Source organism: Cibotium barometz, chromosome 35 (assembly GCF_041138505.1).
Source record: "Cibotium barometz isolate CiBa-2024 chromosome 35, ASM4113850v1, whole genome shotgun sequence".
Lineage (NCBI taxonomy): Eukaryota > Viridiplantae > Streptophyta > Polypodiopsida > Cyatheales > Cibotiaceae > Cibotium > Cibotium barometz.
In genome coordinates this window covers 6,784,780-6,810,275 of record NC_141080.1, presented here as the reverse complement: position 1 = coordinate 6,810,275, position 25,496 = coordinate 6,784,780, and the positions used below count along the sequence as shown (strand labels likewise).

General features: G+C 42.8%; 1 protein-coding gene across 3 annotated transcripts in view; it reads right to left on the bottom strand.

The window, feature by feature from the left end:
- Positions 1–8,528: 8,528 nt before the first annotated feature.
- Positions 8,529–25,496, bottom strand: part of EYE (conserved oligomeric Golgi complex component-related / COG complex component-like protein) — a 52,295-nt gene continuing 35,327 nt past the window's right edge. For 2 of the 3 annotated variants that reach the window (XM_086775344.1, XM_086775347.1), the window contains exons 2-10: positions 19,639–19,728; positions 19,419–19,538; positions 19,147–19,248; positions 18,725–19,014; positions 17,852–17,982; positions 17,529–17,721; positions 10,351–11,053; positions 9,844–10,197; positions 8,529–9,051 (exon numbers count right to left, since the gene is read on the bottom strand). In XM_086775344.1, the coding sequence (XP_086631470.1) occupies positions 8,773–9,051; positions 9,844–10,197; positions 10,351–11,053; positions 17,529–17,721; positions 17,852–17,982; positions 18,725–19,014; positions 19,147–19,248; positions 19,419–19,538; positions 19,639–19,728 (2,262 nt within the window). In that variant the 3' untranslated portion in view covers positions 8,529–8,772. Of the gene's footprint in view, positions 9,052–9,843; positions 10,198–10,350; positions 11,054–17,528; positions 17,722–17,851; positions 17,983–18,724; positions 19,015–19,146; positions 19,249–19,418; positions 19,539–19,638; positions 19,799–25,496 lie in introns of all 3 variants that reach the window. The other variant, XM_086775345.1, reaches the window with a different exon arrangement.

The window sequence follows — 25,496 nt, the reverse complement described above, 5'->3', positions numbered from 1 at the left end:
TGATGCATTTTGCACCTTGTTGTTTTAAGTAGTGTAGTTGCTTTACCCAACTCGTTCATTGCTTTTTCTAGCGCCTCTTTTCTATCCAATAAGATAGCATTTAGAGACTCTTTCTCTTCACTAATCTCTTCAACAACAATCAATGCTACATGCAATCGGCCACTACTTTGAGCTTTAGATTTTGTATGCACTTTTTGGCAAGAAACAGATAACCTTTTCCTAATTATGACTTGACCACCTGAACCGAGCACTACTTTGAGCTTTAGATTTTGTATGCACTTTTGGTTATAAATAGATAAACTTTGCCTAGTTATGAGTTGACCACCTACAGAGCTTTGTATCCAATTTTTTCTTTGTTGTCTTCACATGGTTTATAACACCTACAACATGATGTTTTCATGCACATCTTTTGTTGTCATTGTTGGAACCACCATCCCTGCCATATTCATAAGCAAAGCCCCTAGAAAATGCAAGGGACAACTTTTGGTTTGTGATTTTTTCTTCTTGGTACACTTTACTAGAGAGTCTAATGAAGTCCTGATGGAGCTCATACTTGACTATGCAAACCTTCACATTTTCTTTCAGCCGTCTATGCTCTATGAAGACTGAGAGCTATAAAATGTCAGGAACATCAGTTGATGTGAGGTGATGAAGAGGTGACAAGGGTTCACCCCCACCATTCTTAGATCATACTCAACATGGAAATCCTCTCAGTAGTTTGGCAAAAAGAAATTAGTTCACTTGATTCAACTTTGGGTGTAAGGTGACATGGTGGTAGCCAAGGGATAAGAACCTAAACCAAAGTAGAGAAAAGAAAGCTATAATCCACATGCACATACACACGCAAGGCCTCTCTCTCTCTCTCTCTCTCTCTCTCTCTCTCTCTCTCTCTCTCTCTCTCTCTCTCTCTCTCACACACACACACACATACACACACACACACACACACACGTTTTGCTTACAATGATAGATCAATAACATACCTGATTCAAATGGACGCCAACTTGAGAGCTCTACGAACTACCGAACTACATCCACCCATGGGAGTAGGCTCAAGAGTCTTGCTTGCCTACGTCTTAAGAAAAATTAGTGCTCGTTGAATAGTGAGTGCATGTAGCTAGAGAAGAGCAAGCAAAAAGTGCATGTAGCTAGAGAAGAGCAAGCAAAAAGTGCATACATTAGAGAAATGCAAAAATAGGCAAGGACGAGATGAGAAGGGTAGTGTAGGTTTATGTGGATAGTGTGGCTCTATGATTTTAATATTTGAAGTGGTCTCAAGGGAAGGACGAGATGAGAAGGGTAGTGTAGGTTTATGTGGATAGTGTGGCTCTATGATTTTAATATTTGAAGTGGTCTCAAGGGAAGTACTAGTGCAATGAGGAGATTCAAAATTGGAAAAAAACTTCTGCACAGCCATTACTTAATTTAAAATAATAAAACTTTAAGCGAATTCCTTTTTCTCCTAGGAAAAAAAACTTATACTTTCTTTACCACTTACAATTTCTAAGGCACATGTGTAAGACCACTTTTACTTTCCTTGCCATTTGTGTAATACCACTTACACTTTCCTTCCCACCACTTGTAATTTCTAAGACACGTGTGAGAACACTTTATAACACTAAAAGTGTATCACCTTTTCATCCATACATCCATCAATTGATTGTTATGCATGTTAAACCATATGTGCTGGTTATTCCCCTTAGCTAGTTACTATATCAAATTCAACACACTATCCATCTTTCTAAAAGGTCATGTTATTATCACCAGTTACATTTCGGTTCCATTTCTCATCCCATGTGCTTTAAGGATTTTTATCCCCGTTTCTTCCATTGTTGAGTGGAATGCCTGTAATTTTTGATCCACATGCCAAGCAAGATGTTGACAATCTAGAAACCCTTTGGAATGAGTGAGGTTATGACCACTAAAGGTGGTGGAGCGCATAACCAACTACGGGCACAACATTATGGAGTTTGTCACTCAAGAGCATGCCCAACTCAGTGAGTTAGCTGACAAAGAACATCCAAGGGAGGCTCATGATGGTCCAAATGGGGATGCACAGGAGGACATGTGGGGATGAGACCTTTACTGTGAGGAGGATTATAATAGTCAATTAGGGACCCCATATGGGTTATGTGGGCACAAAATTTGTTGATTAATAATCTTCTTTTTCACTAGTCTTGGTACAAATGTCAGACCTTGGGTTCCTCTTGGCCTCAATAGTGCAACAATACCCCAATAGGCTGCTCTTATGGCCCATCAATAGTATCCAAAGTTCACTTGAACGAAGGAGGTGGATTCAAATACACATCTCACCAACTTTGAAAATATCTAGTGCTGTGCAATGGCATGCTACCCACTACCTCCAATGTCATGAAGCAAAATGCCTTCAGTGGAAACTTTGACGGTGGCCAAGAAACCATTTGGCATGCTCAATATGGCCCCAATATTTTTTTCACTTTCAAGGACCTGTGAGATGCCTTCAATGGAACCATTTGGCATGCTCATTAACGATCCCAATCTTTTTTTCACTTTCGAGGAGATGCCTTCCTTCACCGCTTTCTAAAATACAAGACGTCCTCATCGCAGTGCTAGGATAAGCTACGTTATCTAGAGTAGAAGAGTTTGCCAATAGAAGATTATAGAACTAAGTTTCGTACTCTCTGGAGGAGTAGGGTAGATAATGTGGATTGATCAATTGAAGCCTTGATGGGGGACTGTTTTGTATGCGCAGATTGCATAAAAAGTTACACTTCCGACGAGGACTTGCATGTGGATTCGGATTCAAATTCAAAACACCAAAACCAGAAGAAGAAAAACTAGAAGCCGAACAAGAAAGTGAAGATCGTTTATTGGTAGAGTATTGGGGCAAAGTTCAACGGAGGAAGTGCATGAGGAACTGGATCCAGAGTTCGACTGGATGTCTGGTGTTTTAAGTGCTCCAATCAAGGTTATACCCAAGGAAGATTGTAAATTAAACCCATACTATGCAATATGCCAAACCACCACTCATGCTATCAATATGATGGGCTTGTCGATATAATAGTTGAGTGCATCATTCACAACGAGCTATGGATCCCTATCACAACTAGAAATTCCATTGTAGTAAGTGACTATCCACCAATAAGCATGGGCCCATCATCGTATCGTGTCTGTATGGGTGGGTTAGACCAAGGAGAATCCCTGGAGGCATTTTTCAATGTTATTATTGTAAAGCTCGGTGGGTGCACTACTACGAAACCCTAGTTATCATGTGTGTTATGTATCACGTGTGTTATGTATCACGTACATTCAAGGGGTATAAAAAACCCCTTACATGTGAATTTTTCATGAATAAAATGACCCCTTTTTCATCACGGACTTATGGGTTTTTTTTTTCAAAATCGATTAAAAAACCCCTTCTGTAAATGTATTTCTGTAAACTTACCTTAAATTTTTGAATTAAAAGGCACCTTCATTTGAACTCATGTGGTATACTTACATATTTTTAGGTCAACCCCCCGAGACTATAAGGCTCCTTGGGGCACCAGAAGTGTGAATGTCTGGTTTGGTAGCACTATCAATTGGAGTTACAACTGAGGGATCTACCTTGAATATCCCTACAATTTATATGGTCAAGATCAAGCCGTTAGAGCGGGTGGAAGATAGTCCACCAAAGGATGTATTAGTGGTCACACGCCGAAGGCTATATGAGTGGTCACACGATCTCAAGCACCATTGACGGAATGAAAGAGTCGGGAAGTGCCAAGGACGATGAAGCAAAGGCCTATACAGATAAGGTGGAACAATGGTGTGTCAGGGACCAGACCAGGCTGCCAAGTTATTGCAAGAAGTACAAAGGGGTGGTCTAGAATAAATTAGTAGGTTCCCTCCTAGGCCAAGGAGGTTGCAAATGGTTCGACGAGAAGGTCCAACTTTGTAGATATAGGAAAAAGGTTTGATAAAAAAATTTGCTACTGCTAGTTCAGAGTAGCCTGAACAACAGAAGAGTGTATAACAGTTTCGGATAGTATCAAAAGAATTTAGAATCCAGGAGGAAATCAATAATGTCATGGAAGGCCACAGAGTGCCAGTACAGACTGGATGTGTGAAGGAAATCCAATTGGATGGTGTTCATTCGAAAAGGGAAGCTAGTAGTACAGAAGCAATCGGAAGTAGGATGCTTTAGAAAAAATGGGGCGGACACCCCAGCATAGAAAAGTAAAATAGGGGAGGATACCCCGGTCCAAAAAAGTGGAAAGAAGGTGAAGCCTTGGGGTGATAATAAGACCAATGGTGAGTACGATTTATGGGAAGATCTTCAAAACATGAAGCTTAATATGACATTAGATCAGTTGCTATACATGGTGCCTTATTACCTAATTATTGAAAACAGTTAATCCGGAAGCTCTTGAAGCACAACCCAATAAGGAACAGAACAAAGAAGAGGAAGAGGGGAGTACAACTTTCAAGGTGCAGCCGAGCGGATTAGGATGTGGCAGTTGAAGAAGCTATAGTTCAGACACATGGTAAGAGCATCAAGGGAGAAATCCTTGATGGTGGGTCAGGAGTGAATATTATTTCGGATGCTACCCATAGGGAACTGAGAGTTAAGTCGGATGTTGGAGCCGCCCCATTTCAAATCAAAAGGGCAAAGAGTGAAACCTCTTGGTCTAATTTAGAGTACATATATCTAGATAGAAAAATGTGATTTCCCAATAGTATTTACTGTGTTAAAGATGGAGGGGATCTCCGAATCTTACCCAATGTTGTTGGGCAGACCTTGGCTGTAGCAAAAGCAAAAATCAAGCACAACTAGACAACGGATCATATTATGGTTTGGTGCCGAAAGAAGAAGGTCTAGGTATAGGTGATGTCTAGAGATATGCTATGGTAGTCAATCCACCCAATATATATTGAAGGCCTGAATTGGTTAGAGGGGATATATATTGATGAGGAGGAAGATATTTTCACTCAAAATCTAGATTTGGTCTTATTATTTAAGGTGGATGTGGACCAAATTCTATCTCAGTATACCCCAACTAGGTGATCTGCATATAACACCAATATTCCAATCCGACCTCTCGGATGAAGTAGGCATGCCGTAAGAAATTAAGGCTTTAGTGGTGGAAATAGAGGAAGCACATGAGAAGGAAATGGCATGCAAGTTAAGAAAGATAATCTAGAAGACATGAATTTGGGAGATGAGAAGGATTCGAAGATGGTACGGGTAAGCAATCACAACTGGATTTTAAAAGCAAATCCATGGGTTATTAAAATCATATGTGGATGTGTTTGCCTAGAGTTACAAAGATACAAAGGGGATAAAGATCCTCGATTTTATTATCACATCAACCTTAAGAAAGACGATGTTCTAGTCAAGCAGCAGAGATACTAGATGACTCCTAATTATGCAAAACAAGTTCAGGAAGAGATTGATAAACTCTTAAAGGTGGGTTTCATTTATCCAATAGATAAAGTGACTTGGTTGTCACCCATAGTAATAGTTTCAAAGAAGAATGAGAAGTTGTAGATATGTGTGGATTATAGAAAATTGAATGCCACAACTATTTCCTACTCAATGTTGGATGCTATAGAAAGTCATGAAATGTATTCTTTTTCTAAATGGCTTCAACATATATAATCAGGTTTTGATGGCCCCAAAGGATCAGGAGAAGACGACATTTGGGAGACAGAATGGGGAACTTCTGCTTCCAATGCGATGACTGGCCTCAAGAATGCTCCGACAACATTTCAAAAAATGGTCCAAGAGATACTTTATGAATGTCACTTTTATAGAGTGTTATTGGATGCTTACAGTGTTGGAGCATCTCTTATGTTTGGCACTATGTTTGGAAAAATGCCATTTTATCCGCCTACTCCTGAATTGGCTACATGCACCGTTGCGGTGTCCAGTGGAATCCTTTTGGGGCATGTAGTGTCACGCATAGCCAAAATTATAGTGGATTCTACAAAGAGTGGAAGTGATTAAATCTTTGAGAGAACCTTGCAATATCAAGTTAGCGTAATTTTTGGGACAGATCAAATGGCATAATCGATTTCTAAGATACTTAACCGATGTGGCAAATCATGTTCATCTCCTTACAAAGAAGGATGTACCATATGATTGGACATGCATGATTGGATAGCACAGTGTCAGGCGGCAAGCTTTCAAATATTTACATGTTTAGTTAGCTATTTTCCCAATTGTTCAACGACCAGATAAGTCCAGACCGTTCCATATGTTCGTTGAGGCAACCGAAGTGGCAGTTGGGAGTGTGCTCGTGTAAGAATCTTATGATGGATGGTTCTACCTAGTGTATTCTATCAACTGAATGTTGTCTACAACAGAAAGAAATTACTCCACTATAGAAAGGGAAGCTCTTGGGATGATTTATTATGTTAAGACATTATGGCATTATCTTTTAGGCAGCAAAATTTACTTTTCATGTGGATTACCAAGCCTTGTTTTTCTTTGTGAATAAGCCCAAACTCCCAAAGACATGATTTTAAATTCTTGAGAAGTTTGGTTTTCACAAAGAGAACCGAAATACCCTCAACTTTACTTGTGATCTCTTCTCTTCCACTCTTATCCTCAAGTTCTGAGAAGTTTTTATTGTTTTAAGGCTAAGCTTGGCCACAGAAGATGGAGATAAAAAAGAATGTGTACTCCCTGAAATAATGAGAAGATTGGCATACCTTGTTGTGAACCTTGAGTTTCAATAATGGAAGACTCCGTGTTGCGTCCTCTTGCTTCCACAATAGCATGCACCAGGTCTTCTTCTTCTTCTTCCACTTGATTCATCAAAGTGACTACATGAGCTCCACTATTCCTTGATTGGGTCCTCCTAGAAGGATTTAAGTTGCTAGGGGGATTTGGCTTGTCAATTGCATTAGAGGCCACGTGTAAATTTTCTCCATACTTTGTCGTGATATGACCCTTGTCAAAGCATTTAAAACATCTTCCTTCAGTGTGAACCCTGTTCTTCAATTCTGGAGACAATATCGATTCTCCTTTCTTCACCAATCAATCCAGTTAGAAAGTTTGGGCTGGATTCAAATTTCTCCTAGGAAAAGGTTAATTGTTACAGAGTGGACCTATCAAATTAGGCACAAATTCTTGTTTTTCTGACGAGGTAAGGGCGGACGAGAAGGCTCCATAGTCTCTAGTTTGGCCTTGGCTTGGATCACTCCATCCATAATTCATGTTGGCTTGAGAGATTCTCTCTCACTGGTTAAGAGGTTCTCCAATCCATTAATAAGTTTGCTTAGCAATTGATCTCTTCTATCATCTCAAGGGCCCTTTGCATTCTGCAAGCAATCTTCCACCAACTCTTACCGGGTCCGTCGAGTTTTAGTCACACTATTACTACCTTGTTGGCTTCTAAGTTATTGGCCTAGTCGAAGCATGGCCGATATCCATTCCACGACAAGGGTTTCCCCTACATTGCAGCTGTCTCCCAAAAAAGGTCTACATCCGTATCCACACACCATCTTTAGCTCGGTTTGACATTTTTTTTCTTACACAACCACATTTATTTCGCTTTTAATGTAAGTTCCAAGTCTACCCAACAACTCTCAAGAGTCTACCAACAATTCAAAAGACTGCCAACCCAAAAATTACAGATAACCTATTGTCACTACTATGACATGCCTTATTATTAAAAGACACCATTGTGGTGCTAGTCTTTCCCATAGATTTTTCACACATAAGATCTCAGTTTTTCCTTTTTAATAAATTTATATACCTTCATACGGTTAGAAAAATCCGAACTTACGAATTGAGAGATTTGAGAAAGAAAAATAGTGAAGAAGGACAAAGTCAAAAACAAAGCATTTGAAAGATCAAAAATAAACAAACTAATAAACCTAGCTACTAGGGAGAGGAAATCAAATGATAATATCAAACAAAGACTTTTAATTAAGACATTAACCAAAACAAACAAACAAATAAACAAAACAAAACAAAACAAACAAAAAAACAAAGAAACAAGAAAACAAAACAAAACAATTACATGAATGAAAGAAACTGTAAAAAATAAAAAATAAAAAACACACATACACACTTCTTAATAAGAACTTAAACAACAACACAAAATAGCAAAACAGAGAACTGTCAACTCTAGACCTAAAGCACTTCGGAGCCAGAACCATACATTAAGCTAAACTTTAAAAAGGACTTCGACTAAAAAGTGCATAGCATGGACAATAAGCTATGACATCCCTACTCATGTCATCAGTGTTTATGTTTGAAACAAAGCCCGAAAGAAACTGAACCTTCGTTATGTTTAGGTTGATCAACTTACTGTAAAGTTCCAACTTCCAATACCCAACACAAAAACCCCCCCCAAAAAAAAAAAAAAAAAAACATAATCAACTGCCCTCCACACAACGGAGTGAGAATGAAATGAAAGTGTCCGCGGGAAAGTGACTTCCCTTTATTTAAGGTTTATCGACTTTGGAGAAAAGTTGCAAAACAACTTCAAAACACAAAAAAGACAGAGTCAACTAGCATACACATAACTAGTGCCATGGTCAATGACAAACACATAACATCAAAGAGCCTTCAATGCCAAACCATGTTTATGAAAGAAAAGTAAGCTCATCTTGATTATCCTGACCCTCCCCTCAAAGCTTCCCTCTGCTAAAAGCTCAAGCAGGGAACCAAGGGTGATTTCCCGGCACACCCATCATCTCATTCACTTCATGTGGTCCCAAACGTTAATAATAGGAGTCATTCCCTGACTGATAGATCATCACAAAATGGAAATAAGATAGCCTTGCATGAAAAAGGAACTAATCAAAGGAAACTTTTCGCATTTTACAAATCAACCTAGCAGTAGCCATGTCCAAATGTTTGCCCGAGTCTGACTTAATCATCTCTGATAGTTTCTCTTTGGAGACTGAGAGACATGCTTGGAATGTAGTCAACACGGGTGGCACCTGCATTGATAGAGCAGACAAAACCTTACAAAGATAATCAATATCAGCAGTTAGCTGTTGGGCTCCTTGATCGCTCAGAAACTGGATCCCCCTTAGTTGATCAATATACAAGGACGTTGCACCTTCAGCCACCTGTGGAAACAACATGGGTCAACAAAGAACATAATTAACGTAGTACTGAAGCAGTTGATAATGGCTAGACCACCAATGCTGTCATTCCTACCCAAACAAACTGCCAGGGATGTCTGGATCTAAGACATTACATGATCATCATTATCTTTTACACCATGGCCAAATCTATGCATCAGTGTTAGAGACAGATAAATACAAAGGCAGAGAGGCAGAGAGGCAGAGAAAGAGATCTAGAACACAGCCTGGTTTCACTTGGGGGTTATGACTTTCAAAGGGCCCACACAACAGTACCAAGCTAGCTTGGTACGGAGCTTCTGTCTCTGCAACAAGAGAAGTTATTCAAGCTGCAAGGGCTCTAAATTAGACTGACAGATCGAGTCTATACAACATGTGGAATTTTGAGCTGAGGTTTGGAGCACTTCCCTTACCAGTTTAAATTTAGTGTGTCATACAAGCGGAGCATGTGATCACAAGGCCCAGATCCTAGTTACTAGTCTCCTGTAAGCACAAGACACTATCCTAGATCTAATCAACACCAAAGAGGCTTCAAAGGCACTTGATGTTCAATAAACCTTCAGTAACTAGAGGACTCCGTAACCTTCGCAGAACCAAGGAGGTTTGTTTTCACACATCCAGCAACGAAATAAAGGTTGACAAGCATGCAAAGTACTCAGGCTGTTAGGCGTTTCATCAAATCTCCTTAAGTACAAAATTATTCCCAGGCCCCATAGAAAAGTTTGCAGAATAATGCAGCATGCTTTTGTTTTGCTTATGAAGATATTCATTGCAGACCTTGAACATCCATTCTGTCGCGAAGAACTGAGCCTCATCAGTATTTTCATCGCCTGCATCGGCAGCTAACCCACTTCCACCTGCACCCATCATCACAGGCTCGAGCTGCTGTGGCAAAGTAAGAAGATACTCTCCAATACTAGTGACATGTGGCGATGCATAAGCACTAAAACTCGGTAGATCGAAGGCATTCTCTTCTTCCTCAGCACCCCAAACATGCATGAGAGCCATATTAACCAATCTTGCACGAACCTTTGCAATGAGGACATCATAAATCAAATCATTCACTGCCTCAATAAAAGATGCCACTCTAGCCGATGTGTGAGCAAGAGCATGGAAGCCAGTATCCTTTGCCTGCTCATATACACAAAGTGCATTTGTTTCATAAGAAGTAACTCTTTGTGGTCCAAACAGACACATTAATAAGAAGATCCATCATCAAAAAAGCCTACAGAATAAAAGAACACTTATTACAGAAAACGAAACCACCACCAAAAAAAAACCAACCTGTTCCAGGAGATTGCTTAGCCTCCGTGCCTTGTCACGTTTGTCAACTAGCCGCAAGACTGCCATGTCAAATGATGAAGGCCCTCCAGCTACTCCAATAATTAATTCACCAATACCCAGACTCTTACTACTAAAAGCAGTGGCTTGGCCAATAATAGAAAGCAGCTTGGAGAGGCCCAAACGATTACCCAACCTATTCAGAGTCGCACGCAATGTAGCTTCAAAAACCGCTGTGCGGCTGTTCAGGCTTTCAGCAACAGAAAGTATTTGAAGAATACCCTGTACTATGGCCCATTCTTCTTCATCTGAAACCATCTCAAGCACAGTAAGCTCCTTCTTGGCATTCGATCCCTCCGTACCAGTTTCCCTCTTACTGCTCAAACTGTTGGAGTCCTGTGTAGCACGATCAACACCGCAAGAAACGCGTAACGATTTCAACATATCCTGGAGCTTCCCTAAATAGAGCCTCATCACTTCATCTAGTGTCTGAAGGAGCGCTTCTGCTTCAGATCCTCCAGTGAAAGTTATGCAGCGCTCCACAGCTGATTCCAGGGACAAAGCCACTGACGGAATCGAAGCCTCCATGCGTCCAACAGTTTCACTCACTTCTACCCCACGAGCACCTACACTGCGAGAAACAGCTCCACGGAAGTCCAATGACATGACTTGATCAGTCAGCAGGGCAAGCTCAAGATCTCCATACCTGCCAGACAATTTTAAAGATAGTTAAAAGGATATCAAGAAAATTGTGTGTGTGTGTGTGTGTGTGTGTGTGTGTGTGTAGATATATATACATGTATATATGTAGAGACACACACACACACATATATATGTATACACGTGTGTGTGTGTGTGTGTGTGTGTGTGTGTGTGTGTGTGTGATGTGCATCCCGCACTTGGATGCCAGGTGGCCATATCTGTACAGTAGGTGCAAGTCTTAGAGTGGTAACTGGCCCTTTGTGAGCCCCTGTCCGGGACAATCAGCCAAGGATCCACTGAAGAGGGTCATGGTCAAGTATATGCATGTCACACCAAGGTCACCGCGAAACGTTTCACTATCGAAACGAAACGATGTTGAAACGATTTATTTTGGAACAAAACGTTTCAACACCAGGTAGGTGGACAATGAAACGTTGGACCGAAACGATCATATACATAAAATGTGAAGGTACTAGCCAATAGTTATAAGATGATATTAGCATATTTATCATCAGTAAACAAAGAAGACATACAAAAGAGAAGAGAAAAGAACAAATAGGATGAAAGAAGGAAAGAGAAAGAATTATAAAAGCTAAAAAGCACACAAAATCACAACCTTTTTTCCCAAATGAAACGATATGGTTTCAATGTGCACATGAAACGTTTCAACATTGAAACGTGAAACGAGTTTCAAAGCCAATGAAACGAGTTTCATGGTGACCATGTGTCACACACATGAAGGTAAGTGCATATCCCGCAGTGACCCGCACGTATGTCACCCTCTAGAATGATGTAGAGGTGTACGGGCATTTATTAGGCTTTCGGCCGGATTCACGGACACCAAGGATAGGTCTAGAGATGGACCCTGTAGGGGCCTATCTCAAGGAAAGGCTGTCCAAGAGACCCCTAGGCATAGTCACAGGGGACGGAGGAACGGAGCCTTGAAACGGAGGGACGCCGTCCCGGGAACACTTTGGGACGGGGATGGACGGACGTCCCCAGTTGGGCGTCCCTCACAAGGGACGGTGTTCTGGGGACGGATCCAGAAGGGGACGGCTATGAGGAATGGCTGCATGGGAACGCCCCAAGTTAATATTTTAGGCAACGGTCACATTTTTTCTAGCCATTTGGGGAGGGCTTTTCGTGGGCCTTTAGCCTTGGCCCATAGGCTTTGAGCCTTTGAGGCTTTGGGCCTTGCCTCTCTCTTGCCTCCCTCCCTATAAGAAGACACACACACACACACTCCCTCTCACACTTCAAGCTTAAGCTTCACACACACACACACACAATCTCTCTCTCCCTCAAGCAGCAAGCCTCAAGGGCCAAGGTCTCAAGTTTCAAGTTCTCGCACAAGCAAGCTCTAGCCTCTCAAGACTCACACACTCTCTCCCTCACACACACACACTCTCAAGCTTCTCACACACACACACACACACACCCACCCACCCACCCTCACACTCAAGTTCTCCGTCAACTTTCATGGAGGTGGTGCACGGCCATGGGCATGCAAGCTTTGCCCGTGTAGGCGAGTGAGTGGCACCGACAAAGTGATTTTTAAGTGCCATTCTTACCCCCGTCCCCGTTCCCTACATACGGCCGTCCCCCGTCCCGTTCCCATCCCTATCCCCCGTCCCTTGTGACTATGCCCCTAGGGCTTAGGCCACCCCTTAAGGCATTTGGGACAGCCTTGTTGGATCCCATGAAGCCCAATCGGCCAGCATAAAAGGCTCACATGCTATAAGCGCTCAGCATTTATTGCTTAGTGGGTTGATGAAAACAGGCTGACAGCTGCTATTTTCTGCGAGTGCTGAAAGTTCAGGGCTGTAGACAAGCCAAGTGAAGGGCCAAAGCAAGGTGGAAAGGCGTAGATCAAGGGACTGTTTCAGCCTGAAAGGTCTCAGCCAAGGGAATCTGTCCAAAGTCAGTTCAGTCCAGACTATTTACAGCCAGAAGTTTGTTATTCTACTCATTCAATAATGCAAATACACCATACGTGGTAGGGGCCCTTCAAAGGGTATTTGGGACCCAATATTGTGTATTCATCTTCTCTCTCTCTCTCTCTCTCTCTCTCTCTCTCTCTCTCTCTCTCTGCGCTCTTAACTTCTCTAGAGTCTACAGTGTGCCATTCATCGTCAAGAACCAAGGGCTGAAAGTATTTATCAGAGTATAATCTGTTAGCACTCATCTCTTGTCTGTATATTTGCACTAGGGCCTCTGTTGTGGGTGTGCCCGCCCGATTTAGGTGTTTTCTCATTTTTCCCCTCTCCATATTTTTCCCCATTTTATTCTGGTGTGGGAGGCTGTCCTGTGGCTCTTGGCTGATCCAGGTGTGGTGGCCGACTGCTTCTGCTGCTCCCCGCCCCTCTCTATAGCTGGCCGACTGATGTTGCAGCAGTCGGGTGACCTACAGAGGGTTGTCGGCTGGTTTTCTACTGGCCGACTGGATCATAGGGGCCATATAAAATGGCCCCTTGCCCCCACACAGTATGTATTCGGTATTCGGGATTTTCTTGTGTATATAGTAGAGTTACACGCCTCTCTCTCTTCCTCTCTATTGCTGTGTTTTTCTGCAGTGCACTTGCTCGTGTTTTCAGATCTTGTCTTAAAATTGCTCCTGAGCCAAGGGAAAAACTGTAGCCTGATGTCAATGTCCTTGTGTCTGGCTCTCCTCCCCAATCTGACTCACTCCATCCGTGGAGTCTGACTCCATCCATCAATCCCCCTCCTGTGTAAAAGAGTCCAAGATCCTTCCCATGCTACAGAAACTACAAGATACGCAATCCTGCCTCCCAAAGAGTCCTTTGCAAACATGAGCTCAACAGCCTCATCAGGAAGCTCCCGTCCAATCTGGTATACATCAACCAAATCAATGAACCATTCTGCTTCCGAGTCAAGGAGGCATCATACTACTCACAAGGATCAACCGTGGGATGCCAAGTCCTGGAAACCTGCTGAAGACCACTCAAGGCCTTCGGAAACTTGTAACTTAGAAGGGGAAGCAATATCTTGGTGGACTCATTGGGCCCACGTCAATTCCCAATTTGGGGTTGCTGCCTATGAATGGGGCCAGTTTATCACCAATCTCAAGAAGCAGTTTCTACTGCCTCATTATCTTGAGCTGCTCAAGGATGTGTGCCGCGGACTGCGTTAGGACACACAACTGGTCACTCACATGGCTTTACAGTTGAATACAATAGGGCATACTTTTAGGGCGTGCCCTAAGAAACCCCATGTCCTGACCACACCACCAGCCTCGACCGCGTCAACGTGGTGAGCCAAGCTCCCACACAAATCACCCAAGATGCCTATCAGTCGAGAGGCACCCATGACTAGTAGTATAAGCACAATGAATCGCTCAAGACCTTTGGCTATATAGATGGCCAAAGTGTAGTTGTCTTGTTTGACAGTATAGCAAGTGCAGAGGATGTGATCACAGAACAAGCAACTCGACGGGCCCGCTTCCCACTAACTTCAGTAGACAAACAAGTTGAGGGATTTAGAATAAGAATGATCACGAGCACCAAGTTTGAGGGTCATAGTGCTAAGCATAGTTATTGGCATACGGTCGTATAATACCATACGGGAATCAATTTGCAAGGATAGAGGGCTCAGAGGTTGTTACAAGTCAAAACTCTATTAAAAACAAGTTACAAACAAAAGTACAAAGTATAGTACTAAGGGTGGCTAAACCGTAAGATTGCTGCAATGCGCGCTAGGTGCAAGTACAAAAAAGTGAGGACAAAAAAATGGATAAGAAGGCAGAGGCTAGAACCTAAATCCTAGGACCTAGATGGAGAAGGCATCACTATCGGAGCTCTCACTGAGACCATTTGTAAAAGAAGAGGGCACCTCTAAGCCCTCGCCGAAGTCGCCATCGCTAAGGAGGTTGCAAGTACCAAGGCCCAAGAGAGGAGAGCTGAGAGCTTGGGCTTCAGAACTTGAAACTTGTGATGGAGAGAAGGTTTGAGGAGAGCTTTTTAAAGGGAGGCCCAAGAGTCCAAGGCACCAACCCAAGGCCAAGGGCCAAGGCCCAACTGTTGAAAGACAGTCTGCGAAGACAAAGAAAGGGAGAGAAGTCTTTGCTTCTTACTGCCCTAACTAAGGAAGGTGCCTCACCTCAACCCTCCAAATACGGAGCAATGATCACAAGGATAGATATGTGAATACAAAGGCCCAACTGTTGGAAGAAGGTTTGCGAAGACACAGGTAGTTGAGGACAAGCCTTTGCTTCTTGTTGCCCTAACTAAGGAAGGTGCTTCACCTCAACCCTCCAAATATGGAGCAATGACAAGGATAGAGAGAACATATCCTTTGTTGCCCTAACTAAGGAAGGTGCCTCACCTCAACCCTCCAAATACGAAACAATGATCACAAGAATAGAGAGAACAGATCCAAAAGTCAACATCCACAGATCCTTGGTTGCTGAGCCTAAAACGACACCAAGAGCAAGCAAGCCCCATAACAGTCAAAAAACAACCATAAACGGTCATTTTTAAAAGATCAAAAAATTTGTTGGGGAGGGAAGAGCATACGATATTGTACGGTACCATACCATACGTATTGTACCGTAGAACCACAACTGTAGTGCTAAGTTAGTCGTCCAAGGCACAGAATTTGTGCGAAATTTCATGGTTGCCAATAATTTTAGGGATGTTGAAATAATACACCAAAATATCATGTGACATTGGGGATATGGGCATCTGGTTATTTGGTCTATAGCCCACTTGGTGTGTAACTACCTCTTAGTTAGAGTTAAAAGATAGGGTTTGGTGCCTATAAAAGAGTATTGTACTTGGTGGTTTATTCATCTCAATCATAATACAATCATCTTGTGTTGTGTCCAATATGCTCTCCTTTGTGTGCTCAAGCTTCCTCTTCTCTCTTCTTCACACTCCACAATCATGGAGATATTTCATCCTCCATAGCTCCATGATTGATCACCTATGATTTGCCAACATGGTATCAGAGCCCAGATCTACTCTCTTTTAGCTTGATTAGGTTCAGCTTATCATTCTCACGAATTATGATAAGTGGTTAATCCTTTTTCTATCATTTCTTCACATCTAGGTCATCTCCTCTTCTACCCACAGTCAGGGGAGCTTTGATTGCTTCTCATAGGAGCAACCAAAGCTCAAGCCAAGCTTTGGGGCCTCTTCTTAGCTCCAGGCACAGCCCGCAGCCCCATCAATTGAACGAATTAACACGCCACGCTGCCAATTTCGCTACTAAGCTTGCATTTTGGGGGAGAAATACAGTGGCGACCTAATCGTGACGTTTCAAACTAATTCATCACACACCCAGGGATTTTCAAGGGCGGCAAACATGACTGCAGCATCAGATTTTCAAAAAAATGCATGTAGGAGCCGCCACAGCCCTGGGCACTTCTCTGACAGTCACTTTGGCATAAAGGTGATTAAGGCGACAATTTTAAGATTAATCTTGTGATTAATGGTTTGAGACTCATGTTAACCTATTGCTAAAAGTGCCTCTTGAAGCTTTTGTGAAGAAAATTTGAGAAATGCTTTCAACTTTGCACTACGAACAGTTAATTACCTCTGCTAATCAAGTGATTAATGCTGATCATTGAGGTGATTTTGGAACGTTGGTGGTTTAATCATACCATTGGGGACCTGCTATAGCTTGCCAAAGCTTCATATTGAAAAAGCCCCTTGATTTGCACTACGAACAGTTAATTACCTCTGCTAATCAAGTGATTAATGCTGATCATTGAGGTGATTTTGGACCGTTGGTGGTTTAATCATACCATTGGGGACCTGCTATAGCTTGCCAAAGCTTCATATTGAAAAAGCCCCTTGATTTTCCCCTCCGATGGTGCAGTATCAGAGCATTCAAGCTCAGCCATCTAAGCACTCAGCTATCCCGAGAAAGGTGCATAAATCCATGGAAGAATGCAGCTAAGGTAGCATTTGTCGGCAGCAAGCAAAGCCAGAGGAAAGAATTCCCTGGGAGTTATGTGCTCAAAGGAGTGTACCATTGGCTCTCAGATCAGTTCCAAAGGTGGAGCATCAGGCATGATCATTCTCAGGAGGAGACCATAATTGTGTAAAGGAAAGGGATTGCATGCATGGGGACAAAGTGGAACAGATGCACAGTTCTCTAACCAGACTTGGAGTGGAATCAGAGGAATGACAGCTTTTCAGTCAAAGTGTCAGAAATTACTCACAGTACAGTCAGATTACTACCCTCCCTCTCCCCTTCAATCTCTTGAACATTGAGAACCTAAAAACATGCAAGAAGACAGACTGACACGTTGACATGCAAGCTGACAGATTAACTTGCAAGCAGATGGATTTTGTTTTCTGTTTTTCAAGCCGGGGTCAGGAGCGGCCAGAGCTGTCCCTGGACTCGAACAGAGAAACACTTTTGTTATTAACTTCCAAGCAGACAGACTAACACTGACAACTCTTCCTACACGTGCTGCTTCACAATTATACTGAAACCTTAACTTAATGGCATACCTCTCTTTGTATCCTTCATAAGGTGAATATATAGCCCTCAGAGCGTTGACCAAATCTTCTACTTCAGCAAGACTAAAGAGGTGTTGGACATTTCTGGAAAATGTACCAGTCATGTTGTGAAGTGTGATTAGAAGCCCTAATTGGGTGTGCTGGAGCTTTTCAGCTTTTTGACTATCACTAGGCAGTCGCACACCTGTAAAAGCTTTGAAAAGTGAGGCTGGTTTCGACAAATTGCATTGTGACACTAGGATCCAAGATCGTGAGAAAGAAAAAGACAACATGCAAAGAACGATTTTGCATTGAAAGTGTGTACAGCCAGAGACCTGCTCCAGACACGACTTCAAGAGAAGAAGACTCTATGCGCATGGCAAATGACGTTGATATTGATGACATGGTCTCAACCAGCAGCTTCGGCACCAATGACTTGTACCTTTCAGGAAAAGCAATCGAACACCTGAAAACATAGATATGAATTCATAGTTGTGAAAATGTCCCAGAGAAACGAAAAACCTCAAGCTCCAAAATGTTTTGAAAATGGCAAAATATTAACATTGAAAACGAAAATGGATCCCAAAGCCAAGTCATCTTGCCATGTCACAAGTTCATTGCATTCCACATACATGCACACAAGCATGAACAAGATCAAGTAGATGGATGAGCAAGGTTACAGTGCAAGGAAAGTTGTTTCAAGGTGCAACACAATGACAATGGGATTACTCCGCTTCATGACAGCACTCACTATGTCTTCGTTAACAACTAGGGTAGAGCATTATTTTCCTAAGGCCATGCTTTATGTGATGTGGCATTCCAACCAAAGTGGTCTTTCCCAACTTGCTAACCAATGCTTTCCAACCTTCTTGTCAAGGGTTTTGGAAAGGGTTGGCTGGCAAGTTGGGATCCAAACGTATTAACATTTATTGGCAATGGCTCCTCCTAGGCAAAAATGGATTGGGACATAGTCACGTTAAGTTTTGGCAACTGCATAAGAATTCAAATACAAAAACGGGATAAAGACTGGAGGAGTCTGGAGCCATCCATGGAGAAAATATATATGCTTGACTCATTTGTTTGGCTAAAATAAGCTTGTCAATGTAGCATGATTGATATAGAAGGAATTCTCCAACATAAAATCTATCAAAAAGACCTCACAAATGAAACAAAACTTGCAATCGATACATAAAACAATGTTAACTTACCATTTCCATTCTTGCTCTAGAGCGAGGAGAACTTCATCATAAAACTGAGGGAGCCAATCAACAAAAGAGGTTCGAGAATCATCACTGGTGAGAGTCAAAGTGGAAGCCCGGCTCTCCCCTGGCTTTTCATCAATGGAATGCTTGCTTAATGCTAGGCCACCTTTCCCTGAATCATACTCTTCCCACACTCGACGCAGTGGCTTGAGTCGCACACGTGTGTACTGCTTTTCTAAAGAACTGTAATGGCCAATGGTTACAAGAATGGCATGAAAACCTTGTGTAGCCTCCACCTGCAGGATTACTAAACCAGCATAAGCAAGCTCTCACACGGGCCCTCAGCTGTGTGTCTTGTAAAGGGCACATAATTTGACATGTTATCTAACACAAAAAAAGGAACCTTGTGGCAACAACAAGGACCAGACCTTTCTTTGTATGAGTGCATCAGAAAGCCGAGGCAGGACCATTCCTTCAAGACGATCTTCTAAGACTTCTAGCTGACGCCTGACGTTTGCAAATTCTGGAACCTAGAACACATAAGAGCTGATTAACATTGAGAGTAATGCTTCATAACTCCAATCCATGATTAGCATTATCTTGAGCAGCTTCACCAGGTTTTAAGGAATACACAGATACAATCTACAGTAGCAAAAGGAACCTTACTTCACAAATAACACCAACAATAAGAAAACCTTACTTCCCCAATAACTGACAAGCAACGTCGCATGTTGGCAAGAGTCTCTGCAGCCCGTGGAAGATCCCCACTTGCAAACACAGTCTCAACACTCGCACTCAGCTGAGCAAGACCAGCAGCATCCTGAACCTCGATAAAGAAGTTATAAGGATACTGAACTGATAGAGATTAAGAATGATTGCTTAAACACCACTAAAACAAATAACCAAAGTCTGAGTAACACCTGCAGAGTTCCATGGGCAGCTTCCATACGCTGCTTCACAACATCCACTCGGGCAAGTGCAGCCACTGATTCTGCACACGAGCCTTCTGCCTGAACAGAACTATGTTATCATGATATGCATCACAATCAACTGATCATGCTTCCAACAAGTTGAACTTGTCTGTGAGCAAATTTTAATAATTAGTTACTCGTCTTAAGCTTAAGCAGTTGTCCAATCAAGAAGCCAGAAACAATATTGCATCACATTAACATAAATACCAAATATCAGACAGCATTCAAGTACACACGTACTTAGAATTAAGAGCTTCAGCACGAGGGGTCAAGATGATAAACCAACCTACTGGGTCTCAATGGATAGGAAAGGTCCGCCCCTCTTGCAGCGCATTTCGATTACTAGAATGAGAATGGACGTGCACTACAAAAACTGGCTGAAATAAAACTGTGCCTCTTTCTGCAAATCAGGCAAGGAACTGCACTTGCCTTCTCTTCCACTTTGGTACCTTTGCTGAAAACAAAAGCCCAGAAGTTCCTCCTTGCTTGCTTCTCGCTGATTTAGCCCTTTTGGGGGCTGGCTTGGGCTTGCTTCTGATGCTCAAGGGCTGGAGAGGGCCAGGGTGAAGAATAAATAAAAAGAGAGAGAATGGAGCCCTCTGTTTATTGTATGCCTCCCTTCTCTACACGGAGGTCCACTTGTCAGCTAGCTGAAATAAAAGGCCCTTTACAAACAGCCCATTGTTGGCCACGCCATGGGTGGGCACAAGGTTGCATTCCATACGTGCACGGATCCATACAATCCGTACCTAGCCAAGCCATGGGTACCTAGCCCAAGGTTGCATTCCATACACGCACGGATCCTGAAATTTTTAATCTAGCAAACCTAAATGTCATGTCATACTATTTCTCCAATTCTTCCAAAAAAAAAAAATCATTTCTCCCAATTCCTCCAATTTCCCTAATTTCTCCAATGCAGCGCTATTCCCTCACCAAGTTCCTCGATTTCCCCTATTTCTTCCAATTTTTCCTAATTCCTTCCAATTCTTCCAGTTTTCCAAGTTTCCCTTAAGTCTCCTCAATTTCCCCCAAGTCTCCCAATTTTTCCCAAATACCAATTTTCAATGTTCCATATTTTTTATTTATAGGTTTTCTTTAAACACGAACGTACTTAACATACCTTATCTTGATGTGTTCTTTACGTATCCTACCCGAACACATTCGAAACGTACCGTACCTAACGTTTCTATCCATCTTGGCCTAGCCAAGCTCTTCAACGAACGTGCACCCATAGTAGTCAAGGGGTTGTTTGAAACATGTTTCCTAAACGTTTCAAACGTGTTTCATAAAACCAAGCCGACGGGTTTTACAAGTTTCCTACCTTGAAGTTTTTTAATGTAAAAAATTTCAAATATATAATGTTTAAAATATGTAGTGAATGCACAAAAATCATGAAAACATCAATTTGAAGCCTACATGTAGCACAATTCATAGAACATCAATGTAGAATTTAACTTGTTACCCTTGCCTAGGCCCCAGTGTCACAGTGACACACTTATCACTGACATAGCAATTTGCAAGTGGCATGAACAATGAAAACTTTCATTCCTAACAACATAACAAGAGTAAATAATGTAGTCTTTGAATCACAAATGACGAAAAACCATATGATCATACATCATCAATGATCATAGACCATGATCCAAATTTCCAATCATCCATGCCACAGGCCCACAAAAAAAAAAAAAAGCATACATGACACTACATAGGTTATAAGTTTGAAGTGTTCATGAAGTTATGGTCCAAATTGCAATGCCCATAAAGTTTAAACAACACAAAATAAATCATGAATAGCCACATGGCTCATGGACCATGGCTCAAGCTCTCAGCCTAGCTAGTAGCTAGTCTTGCAAGTCCTCAATCTCCTCGCTCTCATCATCGTCCGACTCAGATTCACTGCGAGAATCAGATGTAGAGGAAGACTCAGTGGTTGCACTCGCCTCAATCATTACCGCACTAGTACTAGCACCTCTTGCAAATCAATGTGCACGTGTAACATGTCGTTGTGTGGTGACCTCATAAAGCATGGTATAAATGTCATGCTTCTCTTGAGGAATCTCTAGGACTTCCTTCACTTTCTCAATGTCAATTTTATCGACATTGACTTGGCAAGGCTCAACGGGATTGCCTACCTGCTCAATTAGACAGAGGTTGCAATGACAAAATACCAGGCGCTCTAATTAAGCAGTGGACAACCGATTCCTCTTCTTTGTAGAAGAGGACCCAAGTGCTCCAGTTCCTCTAGCAAGGACCCGAGCTACAATCCTGTGATAGGATTTGAATGGTGAGGGATTTCTATCATAATTCATTCAACAAAAGAAGTTGAAGATCTTGTTAGTAGTTACTGATAGGTATACTACAAGTGGATTCTTTTGTAAGACTCAAGAATCAAGACTGTCATATTTCTGACTATACACATGTGGAGGAACAGCATGGAAGAGTAGGTATAGACCCTAGTGTGTGTTCTAGGCATGGTTTAGTACATGTGGAAGGACTCCATGGAAGGATTAAGATCCTGGTGTGAGCTCCTAGCATGATTTGTTACATGTGGAAGGACTCATGAAAGGATTGAGATCCTGGTGTGAGCTCTTGGCGTGATTTGTTACATGTGGAAGGACTCCATGGAAGGATTGATATCCTCATGTGAGTTCCTAGCATGGCTCAGTACATGTGGAAGGGGTTCATGGAAGAGTAGATACCCAAGTGAGAGTTCCTGGCATGCTGATGAAGTCTCATGGAAGGGTGGACACCCTGCTGAGCATTCTTTATACCTGTATGGGCGGTGCCCAAGATGGGTTCTGTACAAGATGAACAAGTTGGGAGATGGCATCCAGAATATTGTGCATAAAGCATTTGTGTGTGTTTTGACATGCATGAATGACTTGTCTCAGCTGCCTGGTATTTCTACTTGTGATTATTGTTGTCATGTGCAAGACATGCACTGGTTGAACTCAGAGGCTAATCCTGAAGGGGCAACAAGATAAAGACAACTTTGAACCAGATTTTGGAGCAAGTGTTGCTGATTTGGCAAGCGATTGACTATTGGTGGACATGGAGGGCTGTCGGCCAGCATATACAGGTGTATGTCCAGTCGGCTCCAACAAGGTGAATATTGTTTGTCCAGGAGCTGGTCGACCAGCAGTCAACCAGTTCAATGTGTCTTTTCCAGCCTATAAAAGGCAATAGAGCTCATCGTTTTCAGCATTCAGTCCATTTGCTTGGCTGGATCATAGATTAGGTCTAGACTTACGCATAGATTAGGTACTTACACCTTTTCATGGAGCCAAGGGTTCCAAGACTGTTGTACCTTTTTGTACTTTATGATATACTGCATACTCAGCTATCTCTCTCTCTCTTTTCTCTAGCATCTACTTGCGTTTTGCATCAGCATGTTCCCAGATGGTGTTTAGGGCTGAAAGAAGACTCCCAGAGCTTCTGCATGTTACAGTTGTAGAGGGGTATCTTGTCCGTGTATCCACACTTGACAGGAGGTGGTGTGTGTGAGGCATCCCATAAAACAAAGGGATTGTAAGACCTTGGTGCTTTTGTATAAAAAGGGGTATTTTCCCAATGTTGAGGGAGGAACACAATCCATCATTTATCTTCGTTTTGTAGTTAGGCATTGAGTTCATCTACAAATAGAGTAGATTTTTGGCGATCCTACTGGGGATCGAACCTGGTACCTCCAGGTTACAAGCCACCCCCATCAACCACTAGAACAAGCGCCCGATGTTAATAATGCAAAAGCTTGAACACAACGAATACTTCTCTGTTGTTGCAGGTGGCAAGACAATCAGCTTTGTCTATTACCTCTCTGTCTAGTAAAGGATATACCATGAGTTGTTCCACAGTAAATGGCTAGTGTGCTGAAAAAATCCGTGGCCCCATCACCCTGCTGCCCCCCAACTCCACCTCATCCATGCTCTGCAGGCTTCAATACCTTTTGTTGTATGTTCACTGGGCATGCCCATTTAACCTCTTGTTGCTTGTCTACAACTTGATCTCGAGGAGGCACTAGGGGCGAGAATGGTGGGTACACCGTTGAGTAGAGAATGAATAATAGCAAGAATGAAAGGCGGGTACACCGTTCGAGCAAAGAATGAGTACACCGTTGAGCAAGAGGCCAGCAGGGCGGTTGGAGGGTAGGCAACTAGAAGGTCGGGCAAGAGTACTAATTAGCAGCACAGCAACGGAAGATAGGCACTGGGGTCGCGGAGATGGTGGGAAAACCCCAACTAGAAGTGAATGGAATGGTGGGGAGGATATTAAACAAAGGCCAAGCGGTTGGTGGAAAGGTCGTGGGCATGGTAATAAGCAGACAACAACAGCGATGATGAGCTTTGAAGGTGGTCGTGGGCAATTAGCGATGACAAGCTACAAAGAAGGCTGAAGCAAGGTAGGGGTGAAACGGAAGTGAAGGGGATTGAGGAAAGGCAGGTGAGAGGAGTGAAGTCGAGGCAGTGGGTGGGAGTCGAGTAGAGGGGTGTAAGGACGCGAAGATGGTGGTGAGGGTAGGAGAGGCAAGTTAAGAGGCAAACTAATGCAGGTACCCATGCAAATCATAGAGGCCGCAACAAATCATAGTCAGACCAAGGCGCAAACTGTATTGGCCAGCTCCTGCTTGATGCCATGCTCCGAACAAAACCGCACAAAAGCATTAGAAGAAAACTCCCCTCCTTTGTCAGCCCGAAGAGTCTTCACCTACAATCCAGACTCCTTCTCCACCATAACATGCCACTCCTTGAACCGAGCAAAGGCTTGGTCCTTCTGGGAAAGAAAATAAACCCATGTAAACGTGCTACAATCATCCACAAGCAACATAAAGCACAAAGAACCTCCCAGAGATGGGATCTGCATAGGTCCACACATGTGAGTGTGTACCAACTCCAAAGGTTTCAAGACCCGCCTAGTAGCCTTCTTCGGAAAAGATTCCCTGTGCTGCTTACCACAAATGCAAGAACTACAGTGTCCCTACCTACTGCCAACATCTGGCAAGCCATCCACCATCTGATCCCAGAAAGCCCGTCGTAGCGCATCCACATTCAAGTGGCCGAAATGGAAATGCCACAGATCACCAAGCTGAGTACTTGTCAAAGAAGAGAGTGTTGAGAGTTTGTAGATCCCATTCTCCACTCCACCTTCCCATACAACTTGACCTATTGCTTTGTCTCGGAGAGCAACAAAATGCTCATCAAACTCCACCCGTATGCCAGCCTTGCAAACCTCATGCACTGACAAAAGATGAAAACCAAGGGATGGGACATAAAGAACTCGGGAGGAATGCTTCCCCCCTTTGCCATCGGGAATAATCTCCAACCTACCCTCACTATGAATTGGGATAGTGGATTTGTCACCAATGAAGATGTGAGTTGTCTGCCATCGAAGATCCTGTAATAACTCTCGGGAAGGAGTTATGTGCCTAGAAGCACCACTATTGAGAATCCACTCCCAAGTATCCCTGGCGCTGAGACCAACTGCCTCCCTGCTCGAAGAAGATGAAGCATTTGTGTCCATAATCTCCAAGTGCACAAAAGCCGGAGTCTTTGCACCTCCAGCTGAGGAATCATCACTTTTCTTGGTACTCCGCCGAGGACACTTCCTCCAATAGTGACCCTTCTGGCCACAATGGTGGTTACAGGTCCGCTCGGCCTTCAAAGCATCACGCTCTGAGTTGGGCTTCTTCTCAGAAGACTTCGCCAGTGAAGACTTCCCTTTGCCCTTGTTGTTGTTGCGGCCTTTCAACCGCTGGCAATCAAGGCCTCAGAACCTCTGCCCTATGAAGGGTTCGTAAACCGCTCTTCCTGGTC